The following is a 20,067-nucleotide window of genomic DNA, read 5'->3' on the forward strand; positions in this document are numbered from 1 at the left end:
AGAAGAAGAAGAGTTTTTTTTATATTCTGCTTTTCTCTACCAGGAGTCTCAACGTGGCTTACAATCGCCTTCCCTTTCCTCTCCCCACAACAGACACCCTGTGAGGTAGGCAAGGCTGAGACAGCCCTGATATCACTGCTCGGTCAGAACAGCTCTACCAGTGCTGTGGCAAGCCCAAGGTCACCCAGCTGGCTGCATGCAGGGAAGCAGGGAATCAAACCTAGCTCTCCAGATTAGAAGCTGCTGCTCCTAACCACTAGTCCTAGCACACATGAACTACTACAGGCCCTGGTACTTAACACAAAGAAGCCCAAACACATGACATTTTTGGAAATCTGAAGGGGAATGTGTCATATTACTGTCTTTATCATTCAGAACAGGTTTGGCTATAGACCACACAAACAACAGAAACGGCAAACATTGAACAGATTAATATATACATGTTCTGAAATTATCAAGTATGAGTCCCCTCCTAGACCGTTTATGCACTGGGAAATTCACTGCCCCAGCTCCTGTGCAGGAGCACAAATAGGAAGTGGATGAGGTGCACCAGGCCAAATGCTCCCCTGTGTGGGGGCATGAATAGGTGGGGCAACCTGCCATGACTAAAACTCCAGTCTGCAGCACAGCATGAAACCTTCAGTGCATAAACGGTCCTAAAGAAGCCCTGACTAGACATGAACTATTTAAAAATGAACAAATATTCCCTTTGGAGTGGGGGGCAAGGTGTTTTAATTTGTGATGGCTGTGCAACTTCTGCCTTTCTTGGCTAATTTAGATCCACATCAAAGTGGCTTCCTCAGCTGGATTAAGGACTGAAAATATCATGGATACCCTGGTGAATACATGGGACAATAACTTCACTGATTTTCTGAACAACTCAGGAGCTACAGATACCATCAGATATGGTCCTGTTCTGACCTAGCTGAGATGTCAGTTGGAGACACTATGCTCTAGTTGTTGTGATCCTGACCAGCTGAGCAGTAGCAAAAAGTGGGGCTGGAGGATCACTACTCAGACCTGTGGCATTTGCACAGACCTGTGGCATTTCCACAGTTTAAAGTCTACAGGAAACTGCTGGGTGAAGCTGTCCAGAGATTTGGAGTGAGATGCCGTCAGTATGCCGACAGCATTCACCTTTCGGTGAGTGGTAAGACAATGGATATCCTGAACTGTGTTCTGGAAATGATAACAGACTAGGTGCAGAACAATAAGGTTCAAGACAGAGAATAACAATCATTGTTGCTTTGCAATATTGTCATCCAGCTTGCACTAGATGGAGTTGCACTTCCCTTGAAAAAGCAGATTCATAGCTTGGAGTGCCTCATGGGACATGGATATGTTTGCTTATGAAGACAAAGGAGGTCTCCTTTGTTGCACAAAGCAATTTGCTCCCAACTTTGGCTGGTGCACCAGCTGTGGCTGTTCCTACAGAGGCAGGATCTGGTTTATGCTCTGATCACATCCAGATGGCATTACACTCTACAAGGGGTTGCCTTTGAAGACTGCTCAGAAGCTTCAATTAGTACAAAATGTAGCAACAGCAAGACTGCTGATGGGAACAAGTTTTAAAAGAACTGCATTGGTTGCCTATTTACCTCTAGGCATAATTCAGAATTCTGGTTATTACCTTTAAGCTCTAAAAAGTCTGGGACCAGGGTTCTTAAAAGATCCACGCGATCCCATATGAATCTGTCTAAGATCTTCTGCCATTCCCCGGGTCTTAGTTTTAGACAAAAGGTAACAGTCATATCAGTAGTGGTTCCTCAACAAGGGAACTCTTTACCCACCTGACTCCTGAGCTTGTAAGTTTTGAGAACCCGGTCAAAATATTTTATTCATCTAGCTTTTTGTTTGATTTATTTTATTAACTATGACTGATTCTCCCCCATTCCCCTCTCACTCACAGATTTTGTCTTATTACTATACTGTTTACATTATCGATTTTACTTTCTTCTCTTTTATTCTGATTTAATGAGGTTTTGCTGTTAACTACCTTCAAAATCTTTAAAGCAGGGCAATGATGGATGGATGGATGTGTGGGTGGGATGGATAGACGGATAGACAGACAGAAAATTTATAGTTGGCTTGCATAGAAATAAGTATACAAGCTCCAGAACTGGGTATACATAGTGGTGTTTATATAGCACAGTTGATATATAATGCTAGAATTGTCACATACACTGCAAACTGAGAACAGTGCCCATCAAATAGAGACAGTTGCTTAGTGTCAGAGTATACGCTTTGCATGCTGTAGGCCCCAGGTTCAAATCCTGCCATCTCCAGTTAACAGAATTTAAGTAACTGTCAGTAGGAAACTCTGCCTGAATCCCTGGACAGTTGTCTCAGGTCAGGGGACACAATATGCAGTCAAATGGACTGATGGACTCATTATAAGACAGTTTCATATACTGAATAGTCAAACACTTGAGTTTCTAGTCTGTTTCTCAGAAGTTTCTTTCACAGGAAAATTTAAAACCACACTAAATTATTCTCCATGGAAACTGAGAAAGCATTCTTTCTATAAATAACAAGGGTTTTTCAGTTCAAATGTATAGTTCTGACAAGTGCTTACTTAATTAAAACATTATTGCAAATGTAATGAGGAACAAATTTATATCGATAATTTATCTAGGAAGAGGACTGTCTTCTGTAGGGTCAGGAAAATCTGCAACCTTAACCACATATGACTATTTTGCCCTTTTAAACCCTCACATGTGCATGTTTTAAACTGTTTTCCATACTAAAAATGAATGAAATTCATGTAGCGATCTCATATATAGTTCTTCTGGCAAATCCAATAATAATTTCCTCATAGAGCCAGTCCAATTTAATGGTAATAGTGTCAAACTGGGATCTGAAAAATCCAGAAATGGATGCTTGCTGAGTAGCTTGGCCCAATAACTCTCAATCTAACCAACCTCACAGGGTTGTTGTGAGAAGGCGGCAGAAGACAACTGTGTTCGACGTGTTCATCACAGGCACATCGTGCCTGAGAAAGGAGCAAACAGCCCAGGCCTTCCCAGGCCTGTTTCAACTGCCAAAAAATGGTGGAGGAAAGCCCAAGATCAAACCTTCTCCCTCACAGCATCAGGAGCTCTGTAGAGTGACTGAGGGGTTTTTAAAAATCAGACCGTCTCCTTTAATGTATGACTGAGAAACAGGTCAGGTAACCATGATCTGGCCCTAAAAAATCTTGATTTAGAGAAGGAACTTATTGTCTTGCCCAACTAATATCACTGCCATTTCCTCACTGACAAGAAAGAATCCTTTACTGACCAAAACTGTAAATCATTAGAACAGGGTTAATTAATAATTTAAAAAACCCTGCAAACTGAATGCCTCACGGATATGAAACATAGGCTTAGATGGGAGGTAGTCAATATTAGGGAGGAGCACAAACTAGTTCACTTTACAATCTTAAAATCTGTCACAAATTAAGCCAATTTGTGCCCCACCGAACCCAGGATTGGAGAATGCACCACACTTGAATATGTCCCAAACGTTTTGCCTGGTTGGGTTCAGAAATTGGGCCACATGAACACCAAATGGAGGGAAGCGAAACAGAGGTCTTAAATGACGACCAGCGTCAATGGTTGATGGCAGTGTCTAGAAAAGACCACACCACCTCAGTGAAAGAGCTTGGTGATGAAAATGGCAGATGAGCATTTCTGTAGGGGGAGGAAGTTTTGAAGGAAGGTATAGTTGATGCTCAACAAAAAAGAAGGCACAATAACTGGGACAGCTCAAGTGATTATTTCCCCACTTTATCCTCCTGAGACTTGTTCCCCCACACTTTAGTTATAGGGTGTATTTTCTCCTCTAGATCATAAGCAAACATAACATTTAAATTTCAAGAGAGTTGTGCAAACAAATGAACAACACTTATCAGACTCTCTAGAGATTGGCCTTATGTTACATTCTAGAATTTCCCACTGAATGATTCATGATTTTGGAGCTGAAGCTGATTTTCCAAAGTTTGTGCCTTGGGAATTTTTTAAAAAGGAGAGGTAGATACACTCATCTGAAGACATTACAGGCTGAGAATCTTTGTGAGCTTGGAAATCAGTGCTTCCATCACACATAGCTAATTTTTCTAGAAATAGCTACTTACACCAAAATTTTGGGCAGCTTGCTTAGCAACAGGAACAGAGCTCAGATTACTGCATTCTAGTAAAGTTTTTGTGTACTCAGAGCTTATAAAAGTTAATTCCTCAGCAGGAATTAAAAAGCATTAAGGAAGGGGGATTACAACACTTCAAATATTTTAACTTGTAAAGCACCATAAAAACAATCACAAGAGCTTCAAAATGCAATACATTTACATTTGTAAATGACTGTTTCTTCTCTAGCCTGAACCAACAGCATCCTGCCCCTATCTTAAAATGGAATGATTTTGATTTCTGAATCATATTCTTTAAATGCTGATTCGTCTATGGGCAAGCAGATGAAGCTGAAAGCAACAAATATAATTAACAAAATAATTTCTGCAGATACATTTCAACAGGAAATACTTCTAATTTTACACACAGGAATTTCCTGAATCCAGTATGTCATATATTCCTGGCAAATTTTCTCCTTTGTCTATGTATATGTGGCGACTGCACTTTTTAAAAGCTTGAATGCCAAGCTGCTCCAAGCAATCAGATTAGTTAGCATCAGCTGAGCAAAGAGAGATTTTAGAGCTGAATGTTGAAGAGAATATATTTGGAATTCATCCCTAACCAGTTTAACAGACAAGAGAACAGAGGAAAGTTGGCAAGAATGAGTGGGTAGTTAGATGGAGACTGCCATTCAGACCAAAGAAAAGGCATAGATCTTCTAGTGAAAGGAGAAATTCCCTACCGAGTCAAACAGGGAGTTAACTCTGAAGAGTGAATGGGTTTGGTGTAGTTAGAAACTGCCTTTAGATATCTTAAGAGCTAATTACAAACTCAAGACAAATACTGGTGTTTCAAGAATAGGGGTTTTGGTACTGGAGTGTAACAGTCTTCTGGAAACAAAAAGCATTAGAGAATCTGGGCCTGTAAAAGTTAGGGTCTGTAAGATGGAGCTCTTCTGCCAGGCTTTTGATCGAGGCCAGGCTGAATAGATCACCCCTGGAGGCAGGGTAAATTGGGGAGAGAGGGAGGGAGGAGGGGATTGGCTGTGACTTAGTTGTGGATTTGTGTGTGGGGGTTATGTCTTTTATTGTGGTATTTATTGTTGCTAGCCGCTGGGAGTTGACCGTCAGGGGAAGCGGCCTAAAAATGTGATTATAAACAAACAAAAAAACCAACAAGAATATTCAAAGATGGCATACTAGAGTATTTGGGGAAATATTGGAACAAAAGCATTTCAACATTCCGATTTTAAGTAACCACATAGCTTAAGATAATCTCATTAGTCTGAAACATAAAAACTAAAGTATGTGCATTTATGTTTTACCTCAGACATTTCAACCCTGATTTCACCTGACCTTTCCCCTCTATGTTGAGTAAAATATTTTATTAATTTGAAATACAAAAACATCTTGAGTGCCATTAAGGTTAAAGGGGGTTCCCAATATTTCCCTCAGGTTCTTGGGCTGAACAAACAGCCAAACTATTATCCTGTGACAGGGTGGGACAGCTAGAGTTCTTCAGCAAAGAATAAAACATATTACTAGGGTTGCTTAGTCAGTAAAGGGAAAGAAAAATAGAAGGAAAAATCTTGCCTCTGAGGGAGGGAAGTGGACAGGACAGTCATCATATATTTCATGTTTTCCACAAACTGTGCAGCAGTAACTTACATAACTCAGAGACATATTTGTGCCAGATTTATCTTCTTTGCTCCATAAAGGCCAATGAAGCATTGTATCCTCTTGTTTGAACTCTGGATATACTTGAAACATCTCACCAAGTACATTTGAAAGATTAGAAATGTTGTAAACAAAATGTAGCAAGACATGCTTATAAATATGATCTTTTCTTTTAAAAATATATATTTATTGAAATGCTTTCTAGTAAAATAAATACAAAAGTGGAATATTTATCCATCAAAAATTATTTCCAAAGGAGTCTGGAATATTCTGAATTCCAATTAATATAAAATGTGACCAGTAGTTGAATTTTAAGAAGGCCATCTATATGGATACTGTATTCCTCAGAATCAGTATATCGGAAGAGAACTTAGCCCTCGGGCTGAATCGGGGGTAGGGGGTGGAGTGTTTAGAATCTTAGGGTAAGTGATCGCCATCTGTTTGGTTTCTGACAGGGGCTGTTTTTATGAGTTTTTAATGGAATTTATTGTTTTATACTTGTAAACTGCCGTGAGACTTTCTGAGAGTGGCGGCATATAAATATATAAATAAATATATATAAATATAAATAAATAAATAATAAAATACTTAAGGAGATTCCTCATAATGAGTCAGGCTAATGGTCTATCTAGCCTACTAATGTATGACTGGCAGTGTTTCTCTACAGACCCATGCAGAGGTCTTTGGCATGTACTGTTGCACAACAGCTTAAACCAGCTGAGGATTGAACCTGGAACCTCCTGTAGATAAATCATAGACACTTCCAGCGCACTACAATGCTTCAGAATGCTAACAATGAACTCATGCTGTTTCTCATTTTGACAGGTCTCACAATGAAGTAATCCAGTGCTGAAGTTAATGACCAGTCCTGACCTCTGTAATACACTCAAGAAGCCCCATGGACTGGTGCTGCCCCCTTACTCATTAGGTCAAGATGACAGGTGACAAAATGTATAAAAGTTAGAGACAGTAATTTATTTTATCACCCCGAAATTTGATATGAAATTAAATGCTCTAGAACCTAAAATTCGTACCAGAGTAGGTATTGTTCCAAGCCAGAAACCCAAGTATTTTAAGCCAATAATATTTAAGTAAATGAATATCTTGTAGGCTATCAATAGTCTCCAAACACTGTTAGCTTTAAAAACAAACAAACATGATGTAGCTAAATGCAGAATGTAGTATGGCCAACTGACTAGGACTAGCCTTTGCTTTGGTCAAAGAGGACTAATCAAATGAAGGGAAATTATTAACCCTTATGATCAGAAATAGAGCATGCTATAAATATACTTCTCACAGTATTTTATTTGAACCATTGTAATGACAGGAACCAAAGCAATGAAAAGAACAAGAAGATATCTACTCGTCGTCTTAGGACAAATCCTGCCATTTCAATAAATATGCTGTGTATACATATGTATACAGAAGACTGACACAATCAGAATTTAATATTGATCTCCTATTATGGTATAGGGGACAATGTAGAGGAGTAGGGGTTTAGTCCAACTGATCATTCCAACCATCAGATAGGAAATACAGGAAGGGAACTGCATGCCAGGGCTTGATGCTGCAAAGCAATTTATCTTTTTCAGTCAGGTGACTATCCCTACTGGTTGACAGCAGTCCCTAATTAACATCCCTCCCTAACTAAGGATCTGATTGTTGTGTTATTATTCAACAAATGTCTAAATTCTAGCACTCAAACAGCTATATTTCCATGTAGAAAATATGTATTATGCATGAAAGGGCTTAAAGTAATGCGCTGTGTTCATCTTATATTTATATCTTTCTAAAAAATGTATTATTGTTCTTAATTCCTTAATAAAGAAGAAAACTAAAGCTGTAAATTGATATTTAGTCTTAATATTTTAAGAGCTTACTTTTTCCTGTAGACACTAGAGAATAATTTTGTCTTCCAAATTATAAATCCTGTTTTGAGACCCATCACCAAAACAGACTGTGAGAGATTTGTTTGATTAAAAATTGCTTGGATTTGTCTCTATGGTTTTCTCAAGAGTGGCATCTTCGCACCAAGGTATAGAACCACTCAAAACATCACAATATATATTTCATTCTGTATTGTTTTCCTCTGAATGGACATCTAAAATATGATTTAGAAGAAATAAATTTTAATTTGTACATTATACAGTTTCTGGGCAATTCAAAGAAAACTTGCATAATAAATATAAATAATGTGGTTTTGTTCAGAGCAGGTGAACAGCAGGTGAACAAAACAGACCAACATAGTTTTTTATATTTGAATTAATAACTATTTAGAAGACAAGGAGGAAGATGGCAATCATAAACAAGAGCCATACTCTTCTAAGTCCAGTGAAGTCCACTAAACAAACATAGAAAAGTGCCATTCAGCTTTAGATTGCACTAGCAATCAACTGGCTATCTTGGGATTTCAGCAAGACTTTACCTTCCTAAGAAAGCTTAATAAACATTTATTAACAAGAAATGAATGTGATTGGGGCAGAGAGCTGGCTGAAAACTTTCACGCATAGGATAGTAATTGATAGATCTTTATTAGAATGAGCTCAGCTGAAATGAACAGAATTTGATTAGTGCTTGAAAAATCGAAGTAATTATCTTTTGCCCAGTCACCCCTTCCTTCATCTTGCACAAATCACATCCTACCCAGTTTTCCGGCTGATGACAGCATTCTTTCAACAAGGACTTCTTAAATCAGTTTCATTTTTTAGTGTTGCAAATGTAAAATTGCTTGGTCACTTTATAAAGGGGGGGGGTTAATGTTAATTGTATTTGTCTATAAAATAATCCACCAAACATGAAAATAAATGTTAAAAATATTACTGAATTCACAGTGCTTGGAAAATTATACAGACTCCTAGTCTGACTTTTTCTAATTTCTGGTATGTACAGGCATGATCTACTACAATTAATCACCACTCAGACCTGAACAACTCAGAAACACATATCTAACATGTTACTCATCTTAAGAAATGTATGATTGAAACTTTTGAGACTACACCCATGACTGGTCAATGAATCTTCCTCTCCAATTATCAAAATGAACACGATCATTAAAGGAAAATTTAGATCAGAACTCCCAGTCTTGTACTGTTTTCAGTGTCTATCAATTAAGAGTAAAGTCATCATGATTTGAGAACAGTAATGATCATGAATAGTCATTTTTATCCCCTGATTCTTAAAACTAGTCATAACAATATGACTTCAGAGAGTTGCAGAAAAAAATTGAATACCAGGAAAAAGAACCAGCTTAAAGAGATCACAGCTGTCATGGGTGGAAGTCAAAAATGGACATGACATGGGAAAATTCTAGAATGGATCTTCCCAGCATCTTTTTAAAAAGACAACCTCATCAGTCTGATTCAGTTCAGGTCATGATGACAGCAGTTATGCCAATTTAACTATTCCCCAATTATTAATTCTGGATGGAGGTAAACCAAAGAGAAAGGTCCTGTAGATTTCCTCCATGCCTTTTCAGGATTAATAATGGCTCAAGGGGAGGTGATTTTTACTGGCAAAATAATGTACCTCAGGGCTGATATAAATGTGGAAGGGGACTCTGGGATCTGCTATTGTCTCATAAAAATGTTGAGAAGATCTATTCAGGGATCTCCTGTTGTCATGTCTGTATTGCTGTAAAAAGTGAGGTGGTTGTAGGCCATGCTCAACAAAGTGGCTGAAGTATTTCTGCTTGGCTCCTAGCTAGGTCCCAACACATTTACCTGACTGCTTCCATACACGGCTTTAAGGAAGAACCTAAAGAATTTCCTTGTATTTGCCATGTCTGCACCATACGAGTCTTGTTAACTCCCCACATTTAAAGGACTCCCCCCACATGAAATCTTAGTAAAAGCTGAGTATTTTTCAGAAAAGCTGCAAGATTCATTAGGCACAGCTTTTTTGTGGCTGAAGTTCAGTGAAATTTTGGGTTTTGTTACATTTCAGGTACTATATGTTTATTTGGAATTTGACATAGGATTTTGACCTATTCTTCATTTCCCTCCATCTTTGATAATGGGATGTACTTAAAAGCTTAGGCCAAAATTGTTTCAGAACATTTCTAAGATTATTATTGCCAGTGCTGCCAGGGACTGGTACTGCCACAAGAATAGGACTGAGACAGTGCGTGTGAAAATGCTGTCAATTTGCAGCTAAGTTACGGCAACTCCAGCAAGAGGCTTTTGAGGTAGGTGAGAAACAGAGGTTTGCTGTGGCCTTCCTCTGCAGTCTTCCTTGATAGTCTCCCAAATACTAACCCAGATTATCTTCCGAGATCTGATGAGGCTGGAATACACCATGCCCACCTTTCCTCCTTAGCACTGGTACAAGGCATAGCTAATACACAGGACAAAAGAATTTTTCTCCTTATACTTCCTTTTTGTGCTTTAGAAAATTACAGCATGGCTCCATGCCCATCCATTCAAATACTTAAGTCACACACCTTTGCCTCTGGAGATGGATGCTTGAATGCGTGGGAGGCAGAGCTCAAACATAAAGATGGGTTAGGCTGGGAACATATTTGCTTGAGCAAACTTCAAGCCATCTATTCTAAATCAATCCACACATCCAAATGCAACGCTCAGGACATCCACCATTCCTTTATTTCACCTCTATAAACCGGGCCAGAGGCCTGATCTGTGATCCGATTCCTCACCTGACCACATTGGGATGCTCAAATGTTTCCAGGTGCTTCAACACAGCCACCTCCCGGATGGTAGAAAGGGGCATCCCCTCTTCGCTCGTTTGCACTCTCACCCTCTTCAGTGCTACAAAGCGCCCTCCGTTCTTCAAGTCCCGGGCTTTGAACACCTTTCCATAGGCCCCTTCACCAATCTCAGCTACACATTCATACTGCTGGTCAGCCAGGGTCATACTGTCCTTATCCATGGTTGTACTGGTTTCCTTCTTTCCCAGTCACTTCTGTGGTATTGTAGGCACTGTGGCTATTGTCCAGGTCCGAAGATTACAAATGTCTCTACTAGAACAGCGTTCTCAGAGCTCCTCCTGATGGACCAGCCAGCAGGACAACTTCTTGCACCCTTCCAGGATTTTAGCAATATACCTAGTGAACCTACTTGCTTGGTCACTGGTAGTTATCTTACGTTCTTTGGGATCATCGTCTGGGTAATTGTAATGAAATCTAAAGGACAAACAGAAGAAAGAAGAACATCATTAATACTAGGTGTGTTTCTCTACTGGCTTCTATCACAGAGTATCCTGTTATTTCACTAGTAAGCTTTACTTAGTGCAGCTTAATTGTACAGGACTAGAGTCCTGAAGAGAGCTGGCTTTTTATACCCTGTTTTCACTACACCTCTCCCTTTCTCTCACCACGACAGACACCCAGAGCTCTGACAGACCTGCTGTGTGGCAACAGCCCTAGGAAGACTGTGACTAGCCCAAGGTCACCCAGCTGGCTGCATGTGGAGGAATGGAGAATCAAACCCAGTTATCCAGATTAGAGGCCACTGCTTTTAACTCTACATCACGCTGGTACTTGTGACTAGACTTTAGACTGAATGTTACAATTCACAATGCATGACAGGGTCCTTGGAATTCATGCCTTGTGTGGCTTGATTATTTCTGAACATGATTTTTATTGACTGCTTGTGATTAAAAAAACAATAAGATTGTGTCAGTGGCACAATGATTAATGGTTGGGTCAACCATGGTTTTGTGAAACCCTGGAGTTTCTTGACAGTCCTGGAAGGGTTTCCCAAATGGGTGGGAGTTAATTATTTTTAATATATTTTTAAATTTGTTAAACTTATCGGATGATATGACTATATATGGTCATGTTAACCTGCCCTCCCCCAGCCAATAATGGGCCTGGAGGGGATGGGAAGGGGAGGGGCCCTGGGTGGGCGTGTGCACAGCTATGCCTCCCAACCATGATTGTGACTCTTCTGGGTTTTCTCAAAGCCTGAAGAAATGTTCAGGGGTTTCTCAGTGGTAAAAAAATTGAGAAAGGCTGGGTTAGACAAGTAGGTTCTTAATCAGAGGTGAATGTACAATGAGCAACCTGTAACTGAGCACCAGGGGAAGTCTAAATGCTGTGTGGCCCAGGAGCTGAGAAACATTAAGAGAAGCCTGTTCTATAGATCAGGGGTAGTCAACCTGTGGTCCTCCAGATGTCCATGGACTACAATTCCCATGAACTCTTGCCAGCAAATGCTGGCAGGGGCTCATGGGAATTGTAGTCCATGGACATCTGAAGGACCACAGGTTGACTACCTCTGCTATAGATGGTACAGCACTGCTGCAGAGACTCCAAAAAATCAAAAGAACCTTCCAGTTTTCATTTCCCTTTCTAATCTTAATTTGATAACGGAAAGAAGGTCATAAAATAACCCCCCCTCCTTTTCCCTCAGTTGTAATACACAATAGCTACTAGTTCATCATATTTTTGGATTTTGAAAATGATCTGACAATGATCCCCATTTGATTCTTGCCTAGAGGATCATTAGCGAGTTTCAAAATCATGATACATGTTCTTCCCCTGAATTAAAGGAAGAACTGAAAGAAGATTATGTAACATTTATCACCACAGGGTACGATACAGCTAAAGCACTTTTAAATTTCGTTCACTGTGATGAGAAAGCTTCCTTATGCTTAAACGTCTTTTACATTCTAAAAATACTTGACGTGGTCTGGATCGTGTTCCCATTGTCTGGTTCAAAAAGTAGAATTAATAAAATAGTTCTTTTTCTCTAACAACCCAGGAAAATGACCTATAGATATCATATATGATGAAAAACTGGAAGAGTAGTTTTCATTCTTCCCTAATAGGGCTACAAAGGGCTTCATCATAAGGACAGCTTACTAGGGGGAGGGGGATAAAGAAGCATTGAGAGAACAGAAGCTCTGTGTCCAAAAAAGCATCATCCAGGAGCAGTGATCAATTGTGATTGGCTACTAACAAATTCATCTGTCAAGTAACATAAAATGAAAGCTGTCATTTACAAATGTGAACATGGCAGGTTATCCTGCTAGGGCAATCATCACATTGATTAACAAGAGCAAACAAATTGTTTGTTGAAAACTGGCAGTCTTGACCCACAGTGACCTTGTTGCCAAAAGCTACACTGAAAAATCAAGCATGTTATCATTTAACATAATACAATTCACCAATAATACATGCCAATTAATGTATTTTGTGGACAAATTAAACCACTGTTCAGTATACTCAAGACTGGAAAACCAGCTAGAATAAGAATGAAAACAAAACAAGCAACTGGAAGAACAACAATAATAATGAAAATACGCAGTGGAAATGTTATTGAAATACAGGAATCCTTAAATAGAACCTTGGGAAACCCAGCTATCCCCTTCAGACAGTACATAACCGGCTGATTTTGCTATCTCATATTGATCACCATTTATGGAGTGGTTTCTCCCTATATCTGTTCACTATCACACTGATCCTTCCTTTGCTCAGTCCAATCCTGCTCTTCCTTCAAACTTTCCTTTCTCCTTCAAGCCATTGCATATCATTTTTCCAGTTCTTCCTGAGCCTTTTTTGTGTGAAAATCAACAAGTCCCATGCCAGGTTTTCCAGAAGTCTCCTCTTTCCCTTAGCTTCTGCTTCTCCCATCTTGCCTTCTGCCAAGTCACAGCTGACCTATGGCAAGCCTATGGTTTTCAAGGCAGGAGATAGATTATCAGAAGCTCTATGCATTGTCTGACTCTGCCTGGCGGTCCAAGGCTTCCTTGGTGGTGTCCCCTCCAAATTCTAACCAGGGCCAACCCTGCTTACTTTCTGAGATCTGATGAGATCCAGCCACCCTGCATCATCTTGGTCAGGACTAGTGTGCTCAGTATTCATACCGAAATTTCCCATTCCACCCAAGAACACAAACCACTCCTGCTTCCATACATTATGTCATGCTTTCTCTCCTCTAGTCAGGGTATTTTCACTTCTCTAATATATTGCATCATTTTTGTTATCATTACAAATAGCTTCTCCTCGGCCATTTCCACACTGGGAACTTTGCTGCTCTGGCTCCAGTAAAAGAGCACAAATCTGGAGAAGACAAGGTGTAGTGGGCCAACTGTTCCCCTGTGTGAGAGCAGGAAGAGGTAGAGCAACCTGCCCAGCCTCAAACTCCAGCCTGCAACCCGGCATGGAGTCTCCAGTGCAGAAAAGGTCTAGTTTTCAAAAGTTCTCAAAGTCCGTTTATGCACTGGGAACTTCACTGCCCCAGCTCCTGTGCAGGAACACAAATCGGGGGTGGATGAGGTATACCAGACCAAATGTTCCCCCATGACCCATTATGCACGGGGGTTTTAGCGCACATTCGGGGTGGAATGGCGGCGACTAAAATCACCGATAACGCACGGAGCCGGCTGCAACCGGCCGCAGCTTCGGTGCATGCCGGCGAAAAAGCCGCGTCAGTGAAACGCGGAAGAAAGCGCAGCTTCCGGGTGACCGGGGCGCAACCAGAAGCGGCGCCCGGATTGCCGCGTGCATAATCGGTTACTCTGGGTTTTGCCGCCGTCGCGCCCCACACATAACCGGTATGCGTCGCGTCTTCCCCCTCCGCGTTTTCCATGTGACCCGAAATCGCCGTTTCGGCGACCGTGCATAATGGGCCCATGTGGGTGCAGGAAAAGGTGGGGCAACCTGCCATGACTAAAACTTCAGCCTGCAGCCCAGCATGAACTCCAGCCTGCAGCCTGGCAGTGCGTAAACAGTCAAGGAGAAGCTATCAGTGAGGACAAGTTTTCAAAAGTTGATGATCATCTCATGACCTCACATCAGTTCAGCCAACAAGAAGGGCAGCTTGCAGGTAGAAGATGGGTAACTGTCAGATTTTTGCTGATTTATAGAGAGCAAAATATTAGGAGCATCCAATTAAAATGAAGCGTGCCTTCTAGCTTTTACATTATAATAACTCTGGCTATAATCCTAAAGTGATTAGATAAAATGGGGCTTATTTTTGCTCAGCCCTTCTCAGGATAGCTTCCACCATCTTATTTATTTATTTATTATATATTTATATACCGCCCTCCCCGGAGGCTCAGGGGAGCCTCTTCTGCTTTTACAGTGTCACAGAAACTAATGATGCTTCTTTGTTAATCTCTAACAAAACTAAAACATATGTTTAAATTGCCTCTGTCTCTAAATGGAGATGCTACTATTTTCTGCTTAACAAATCATAAGAAAAATATAGATCTGAAAGTGTGATTATCCCAAGTGGACCAATAAAACATAACTATACAATGCATGGCTTTGGGAAAACTATGAAATAAATAATTACTTCTTTCCTTCATAACACTGGAAACAGATGGCTGTTCAGACAATGAAGTCTGTCAATAATGCTATTCAAGAAAACTCCCATCTGCAACACAAAGATAATACCAGGGACATCAGCCCTTAAACTACAAACTTATAATTTTTATAAATTGTTTGACAGCCTCAGAAGAAGTTCCAACATTTTGAAGAGCCGTAGATGTCTTTTAGAGTCCCATGCTCCCCTTCTCAGCACAATAATTACCAGAATGTCTGGAAATATGGAATGACTATGGAACCAGTTATATCTATAGCATAAAAGGTAAAGGTATCCCCTGTGCAAGCACTGGGTCATGCCTGACCCTTGGGGTGACGCCCTCCAGCGTTTTCATGGCAGACTCAATACAGGGTGGTTTGCCAGTGCCTTCACCAGTCATTACCGTTTACCCCCCAGCAAGCTGGGTACTCATTTTACCGACCTCGTAAGGATGGAAGGCTGTGTCAAGCTTGAGCCGACTGCTGGGATTGAACTCCCAGCCTCATGGGCAGAGCTTCAGACTGCATGTCTGCTGCCTTACCACTCTGCGCCACAAGAGGCTCTATCTATAGCATGAATGTGTCCAATTCTATGGTGTGGAGATTAAGAGTTTTGAGAGGCTTAATTTTATGAATTAATAATCCACAATAATCCCATGAACATTAAATTCAGACTTCCACAGGACCAGAAGAAAGTGCCAAGGGCTTTGGGGGGGGGGGGGAGAATCTAGTACTGATGTCAACTTAACCAATAACAAAGGTGAAGTAGCTTCAAACCCAAAAAGTGAAGGGAGATAGGTTGGAAATCCAGAGTGCCGAAAAAGAAAGGTAGCAATGAAATAATTAATGGGCCTGAGTATGAGAATTATCATGGTGCATGCTGGAAATAAGTAAAGCAACCTAAGGTCTAGGTGGACAAGACAAAATCTTATGTAAAAAGAGAACATAGATTGTATTCATACGTAGTAATCCTTAATGAGAAGAATATTGAATCCTTATAGTATGTAAAGAGTCAGAGAATATTTCAGGTTTACTTCAAGATACACAAGTTCTACACAGTGACCTAGGAGAACATTGTGTGGTGCTCCATTGTGCTACAGGGTTACTGATGTCCCTCTACTTCAGGGTTTCTAATGTACATGCTGGTGATCATGAAAGCCTTCAGGGATTCTGTGCTGTTTCTTTGTAGTGGTCTCGCATTAAGGAAGTTTCTGACAGTATTAGTCGTTCAAATGGAATTTGTCCAGCATTGGGTATGGAAGAGATGGACCTCAGTAACATAAGAACACTCTAGAGCAGGGATAGTCAACCTGTGGTCCTCCAGAGGTTCATGGACTACAATTCCCGAGCCCCTGCCAGCAACATCTGGAGGACCACAGGTTGACTACCCCTGTCTAGAGAGCACAACACGTGGTGGCTACTCACATACTAAAAGAAAATACTAATAAATAGTAAGAAACAGAGCAATGGCTGCAGAAGGTGCTTACTTCATTCAGCATATAGTTTGATAAGAAGTGACAGTTATTCATGTGGGGTATCTTCTTATGCTGTTTACACAACTTTCCAGGCTCAAATATCAACTGCCCCATCCATATGCCGTCCTTTAATTTACGATAGCGCACGAAGGCAATGATGTATATTTAATATTTCTATATTTTCTAAAGATCCTTTAGCATATTAGCTATCATACTTAAAATAATACATTTTTACTCAGCATGAATTAATTTGGAGGGAATAAATCTCACATCTGCTCCCAAATTCTGCAATACAGTTGAGTCCAACGGCGCCTTTAAGACTCACAAAGATTTATTCAAGGTGTTTAAAGCTGTGAATAAATCTTTGTGGGTCTTAAAGGCACTGTTGGACTCAAATTTTGTTGTGCTACTTTGGAACAACACGGCTACTCATTTGAACCGAAGTTCTGCCATGGATGAACCATTGTATTGACACCTATTCAAATAGTGGGGGAAATCCAAGCTTGAAACCATCTTGATCATGTCACTGAGTGATTAGATTGCCCTGTTATTGTGAGTTTGTGCCTTCAGGATGCTTCAACAATGGTTATTTTAGTACTTAATGGTGACTATAGCAACAGGAACAAAAATAAGCAATGTCTGTGACAATACAACAAATAGAGTCCAATAGCACCTTTAAGACCAACAAAGATTGATTCAAGACGTGAGCTTTCGAGTGCTTGCACTCGAAAGCTCACACCTTGAATCCATCTTTGTTGGTCTTAAAGGTGCCATTGGCCTCCAGGACATTTAAGGGGGCAAATGTAACAAATTCAAGTAACAAAAGTTTCAGTTCTGCAATATGTTTTGGTTGTTCTGAATTCTTCCAATAGACAGTTATCTTTTCTGCATTATTTTCATTAAAAGCTATGCCATATTTCAAAACAGTATAATGCCGATTGATACGCTCCGGTTTACTTTTTGCCCCCAGATCTTTCCAAATCTCTGGTGCCAATTTTCCCAGGTACAGGAGAGCGACAGGTATGGGAGAGCAGTTTGATACGTGAAACTAAAATACTTGTCGCGTTCGCACCGATGCATGTTTGAGGGAACAAAACCCAATAAACAGCCCTTTCCCCAGCAAACTCAAGCCAGTTTAGGCTTCACGTCATCCCTGCAGTTAGTAAGAGCGATGGACACTAATAAGTCTTGCATGTGAAAATGCCCTTTAAAAAGTACAATCAAGGTGGGGTTTTTTTTTTTAAGTCTTCAGGAAACCATAATTGTGTAAAAGCCTCATTTTGCCCAAGCTGGGCGCTGGGGTTCGCTCAGAAGGCCAGCCCTCCTATTCCCTGTAGACAGCCGCCCGTTCAAACAATCCAGAGTTCACCACGTAACGTCGGAAGCCAAAGCTCCCTGCCCTGATTAGGAAGGACAACCGGCCGCCTTTCCCCCACATCTACGGTCCTTGCACGCCCTGGCTCCAGCGGCTGGCTGGAAACAGATGCCGAAAAGGTCGGACCCGCACGGAACGAGCCCCCCGGCCCCGACCAAGTGGCCCAGAGGGGGAGGGCGAGCCCAGCGAGTTGGGGGCAGGAGTCCTGCACGTGCTCCCGGCTCTTCCCCCCCCCCCCAGGGGACCGGCCTCAAACGGAGCCCCGGCGCACCACCCAGCCTGGCCTCCGCGCTCGAAAAGCTCCACGTGCCCCGGGACGCAGAGGGAAGCGCCGCTCAGCCAATCGGAAGCCGGGACGGCCCGCGGAGGGCGGGATCCGCAGCGCCTCTGGCCTGGAGGTCGCCCCCCCCCCACTGTCCAGGCGGCCTCCAAGAGCGTGCGCGCGGGGGGTCCGCCTGAGGGGGGGGGGTCGCCAAGGGGCGGGGCTTCCCGCAACACCGGTGCGCCGACCCGCACATCCGAAGTCGCTCTTTGCCGGCCCGCTGCGGCAATGGAAAGTTACCGGTCTCATAGCAATGCACGTCTTCCCGGGGAGGGGGGGAGGAGATGAGAGGCATGACCCCCCCTCGCCCAGCAGGCTTTTAAAATATGCACATGCAACCCCCCCACGCCTCCCCCCAAGTCCCGTGACGAATGCATGCGTCCCCTGGATGGGCTGGCAACGGCGGGCGACCCTCCTCCTTAATTCCCTCCGCAATTCCCCCTAAATAGAAAGTCTGCATAATAAGCCGTTTCCCAAAGAGGAACCCCACCCCCCGCTAAGCGCACAGCAGAGCGAGGATTGCGAAGAATGCCTGCAAAAGTGCCCCCCACCCACCCACCGAGCCAGGCAGGCATTCCGCAGAAAACGTGGACGACCACCCAAAGCTGCCCCCCGTAGGGCGTGCATGGCAGTAGGGGAAACCGGAATAACAAAGCACTCCCCCCCCCACCACACACACACACACACACACATGCATACCCGACCCCCAGAACCTGAATCCATCCTCCTCATCCTCTGTGCAAGGAGTGGGAAAACTACGTTTCCAGCCCCGACCCTCCCCCAGAAAACCGCCCACCCCCCACCCCGAGGAAATGCACGGCGCCTTAGGGTAGAGGAGAGCACATGGGCACTTCCGAAAGTACCTGGTGTCTTGCTCTGCAGCTGCCTGGATCTTCAGGGCAAACTCTCCCCTAAAGGGAGCTCCAAGAGAGCGGGGCTTAAAAAAAAAAAAAAAAGGAAAATGAAAATGAAAAAAAAAGAAAAAAGGAAAAGAAACAGCGTTTTCCTGTTTAGTTTTTTTTTTTTTTTGAGGGGGGGCTCAAAAAAAAACCAGCGATGGCCCCACCAGAAGAAGCGCACCGGATCCCCAGCGTTCACATGGTGAGGATGGCAGAGGTGGCCCGCGCCGGTCTCCGCCGCAGCCGCTCTAGGGCCACACAGGTAGTCCCGGCAGCTCTGGCGGGGCTCGGCCGCGGCGCTGAACTCGCATCTTCCTGCAGGCGCCTGGCCAGGCGGCACCTTCCAGCAGAGGATCTCGCAACCCCCCCCCCCCGCCCCTCTGTCCCCTCCCTTTGGGGGAAAAGGGCTTGCGCGGCCGATTCCGGGGCTGATCAAAGCCTGCGCGCTGGGCTCTTGCGCTCCTTCGCCGCTCTGGCGGCCGAGCCCCTGCTCGTCTCCCGCTCCCTCGGCTCCTGGGCTCCGTCTGCGAGCACAAGCGGCGGCGGCGGCGGCGGCGGCGGCTGAGTCCCCCCCCCTCGCCTCCACTTTCCACCCCCCCCCCCGGTTTCCCACGCTGGCTGAATGTGACTTGACCCCGTTTCAAAAAAGTTTGACATCGTGCTTCAACATTTCCGCATTCCTCCCCGACTACAAAGGCAGCGGCCGCCTCCTTCTGCTTTCTGTCTCTGCTCTCTGTCTTCGCACTCAATGAAATCCTTCATGTGCTCCCTGCCAAAAAACAGCTACATACCGCAAGGGTCGCGGTTCGCGCAGCGGCAGGGAAGCGGCCGTCCCGCGATTGGAGGAGCGCGCAAGGCACCGCCGGGGCCCCGAGGAGCCGCCGCTCCCGACCCCGCGCCAGGCCCCGCGCTCGGCGCTCGGCTAAAGGCATGCCTTTGGTGGGGCTTGTTG

At 43.0% G+C, this 20,067-nt stretch overlaps 1 protein-coding gene across 4 annotated transcripts in view; it reads right to left on the reverse strand.

Annotated features, from left to right (window-relative positions):
• Positions 1-19,639, reverse strand: part of CDK6 (cyclin dependent kinase 6) — a 114,581-nt gene extending 94,942 nt beyond the window's left edge. The window contains exons 1-2 of one of the 4 annotated variants that reach the window (XM_077303997.1): positions 19,080-19,639; positions 10,431-10,916 (exon numbers count right to left, since the gene is read on the reverse strand). In XM_077303997.1, coding sequence (XP_077160112.1) covers positions 10,431-10,663 — 233 coding nt within the window. In that variant the 5' untranslated portion in view covers positions 10,664-10,916; positions 19,080-19,639. Of the gene's footprint in view, positions 1-10,430; positions 10,917-18,915; positions 18,934-19,079 lie in introns of those variants that run through there. The other 3 variants (XM_077303995.1, XM_077303994.1, XM_077303996.1) reach the window with 3 other exon arrangements.
• Between the last annotated feature and the right edge of the window lie 428 nt (positions 19,640-20,067).

This window comes from Paroedura picta, chromosome 11, assembly GCF_049243985.1.
Source record: "Paroedura picta isolate Pp20150507F chromosome 11, Ppicta_v3.0, whole genome shotgun sequence".
Taxonomy (NCBI): domain Eukaryota; kingdom Metazoa; phylum Chordata; class Lepidosauria; order Squamata; family Gekkonidae; genus Paroedura; species Paroedura picta.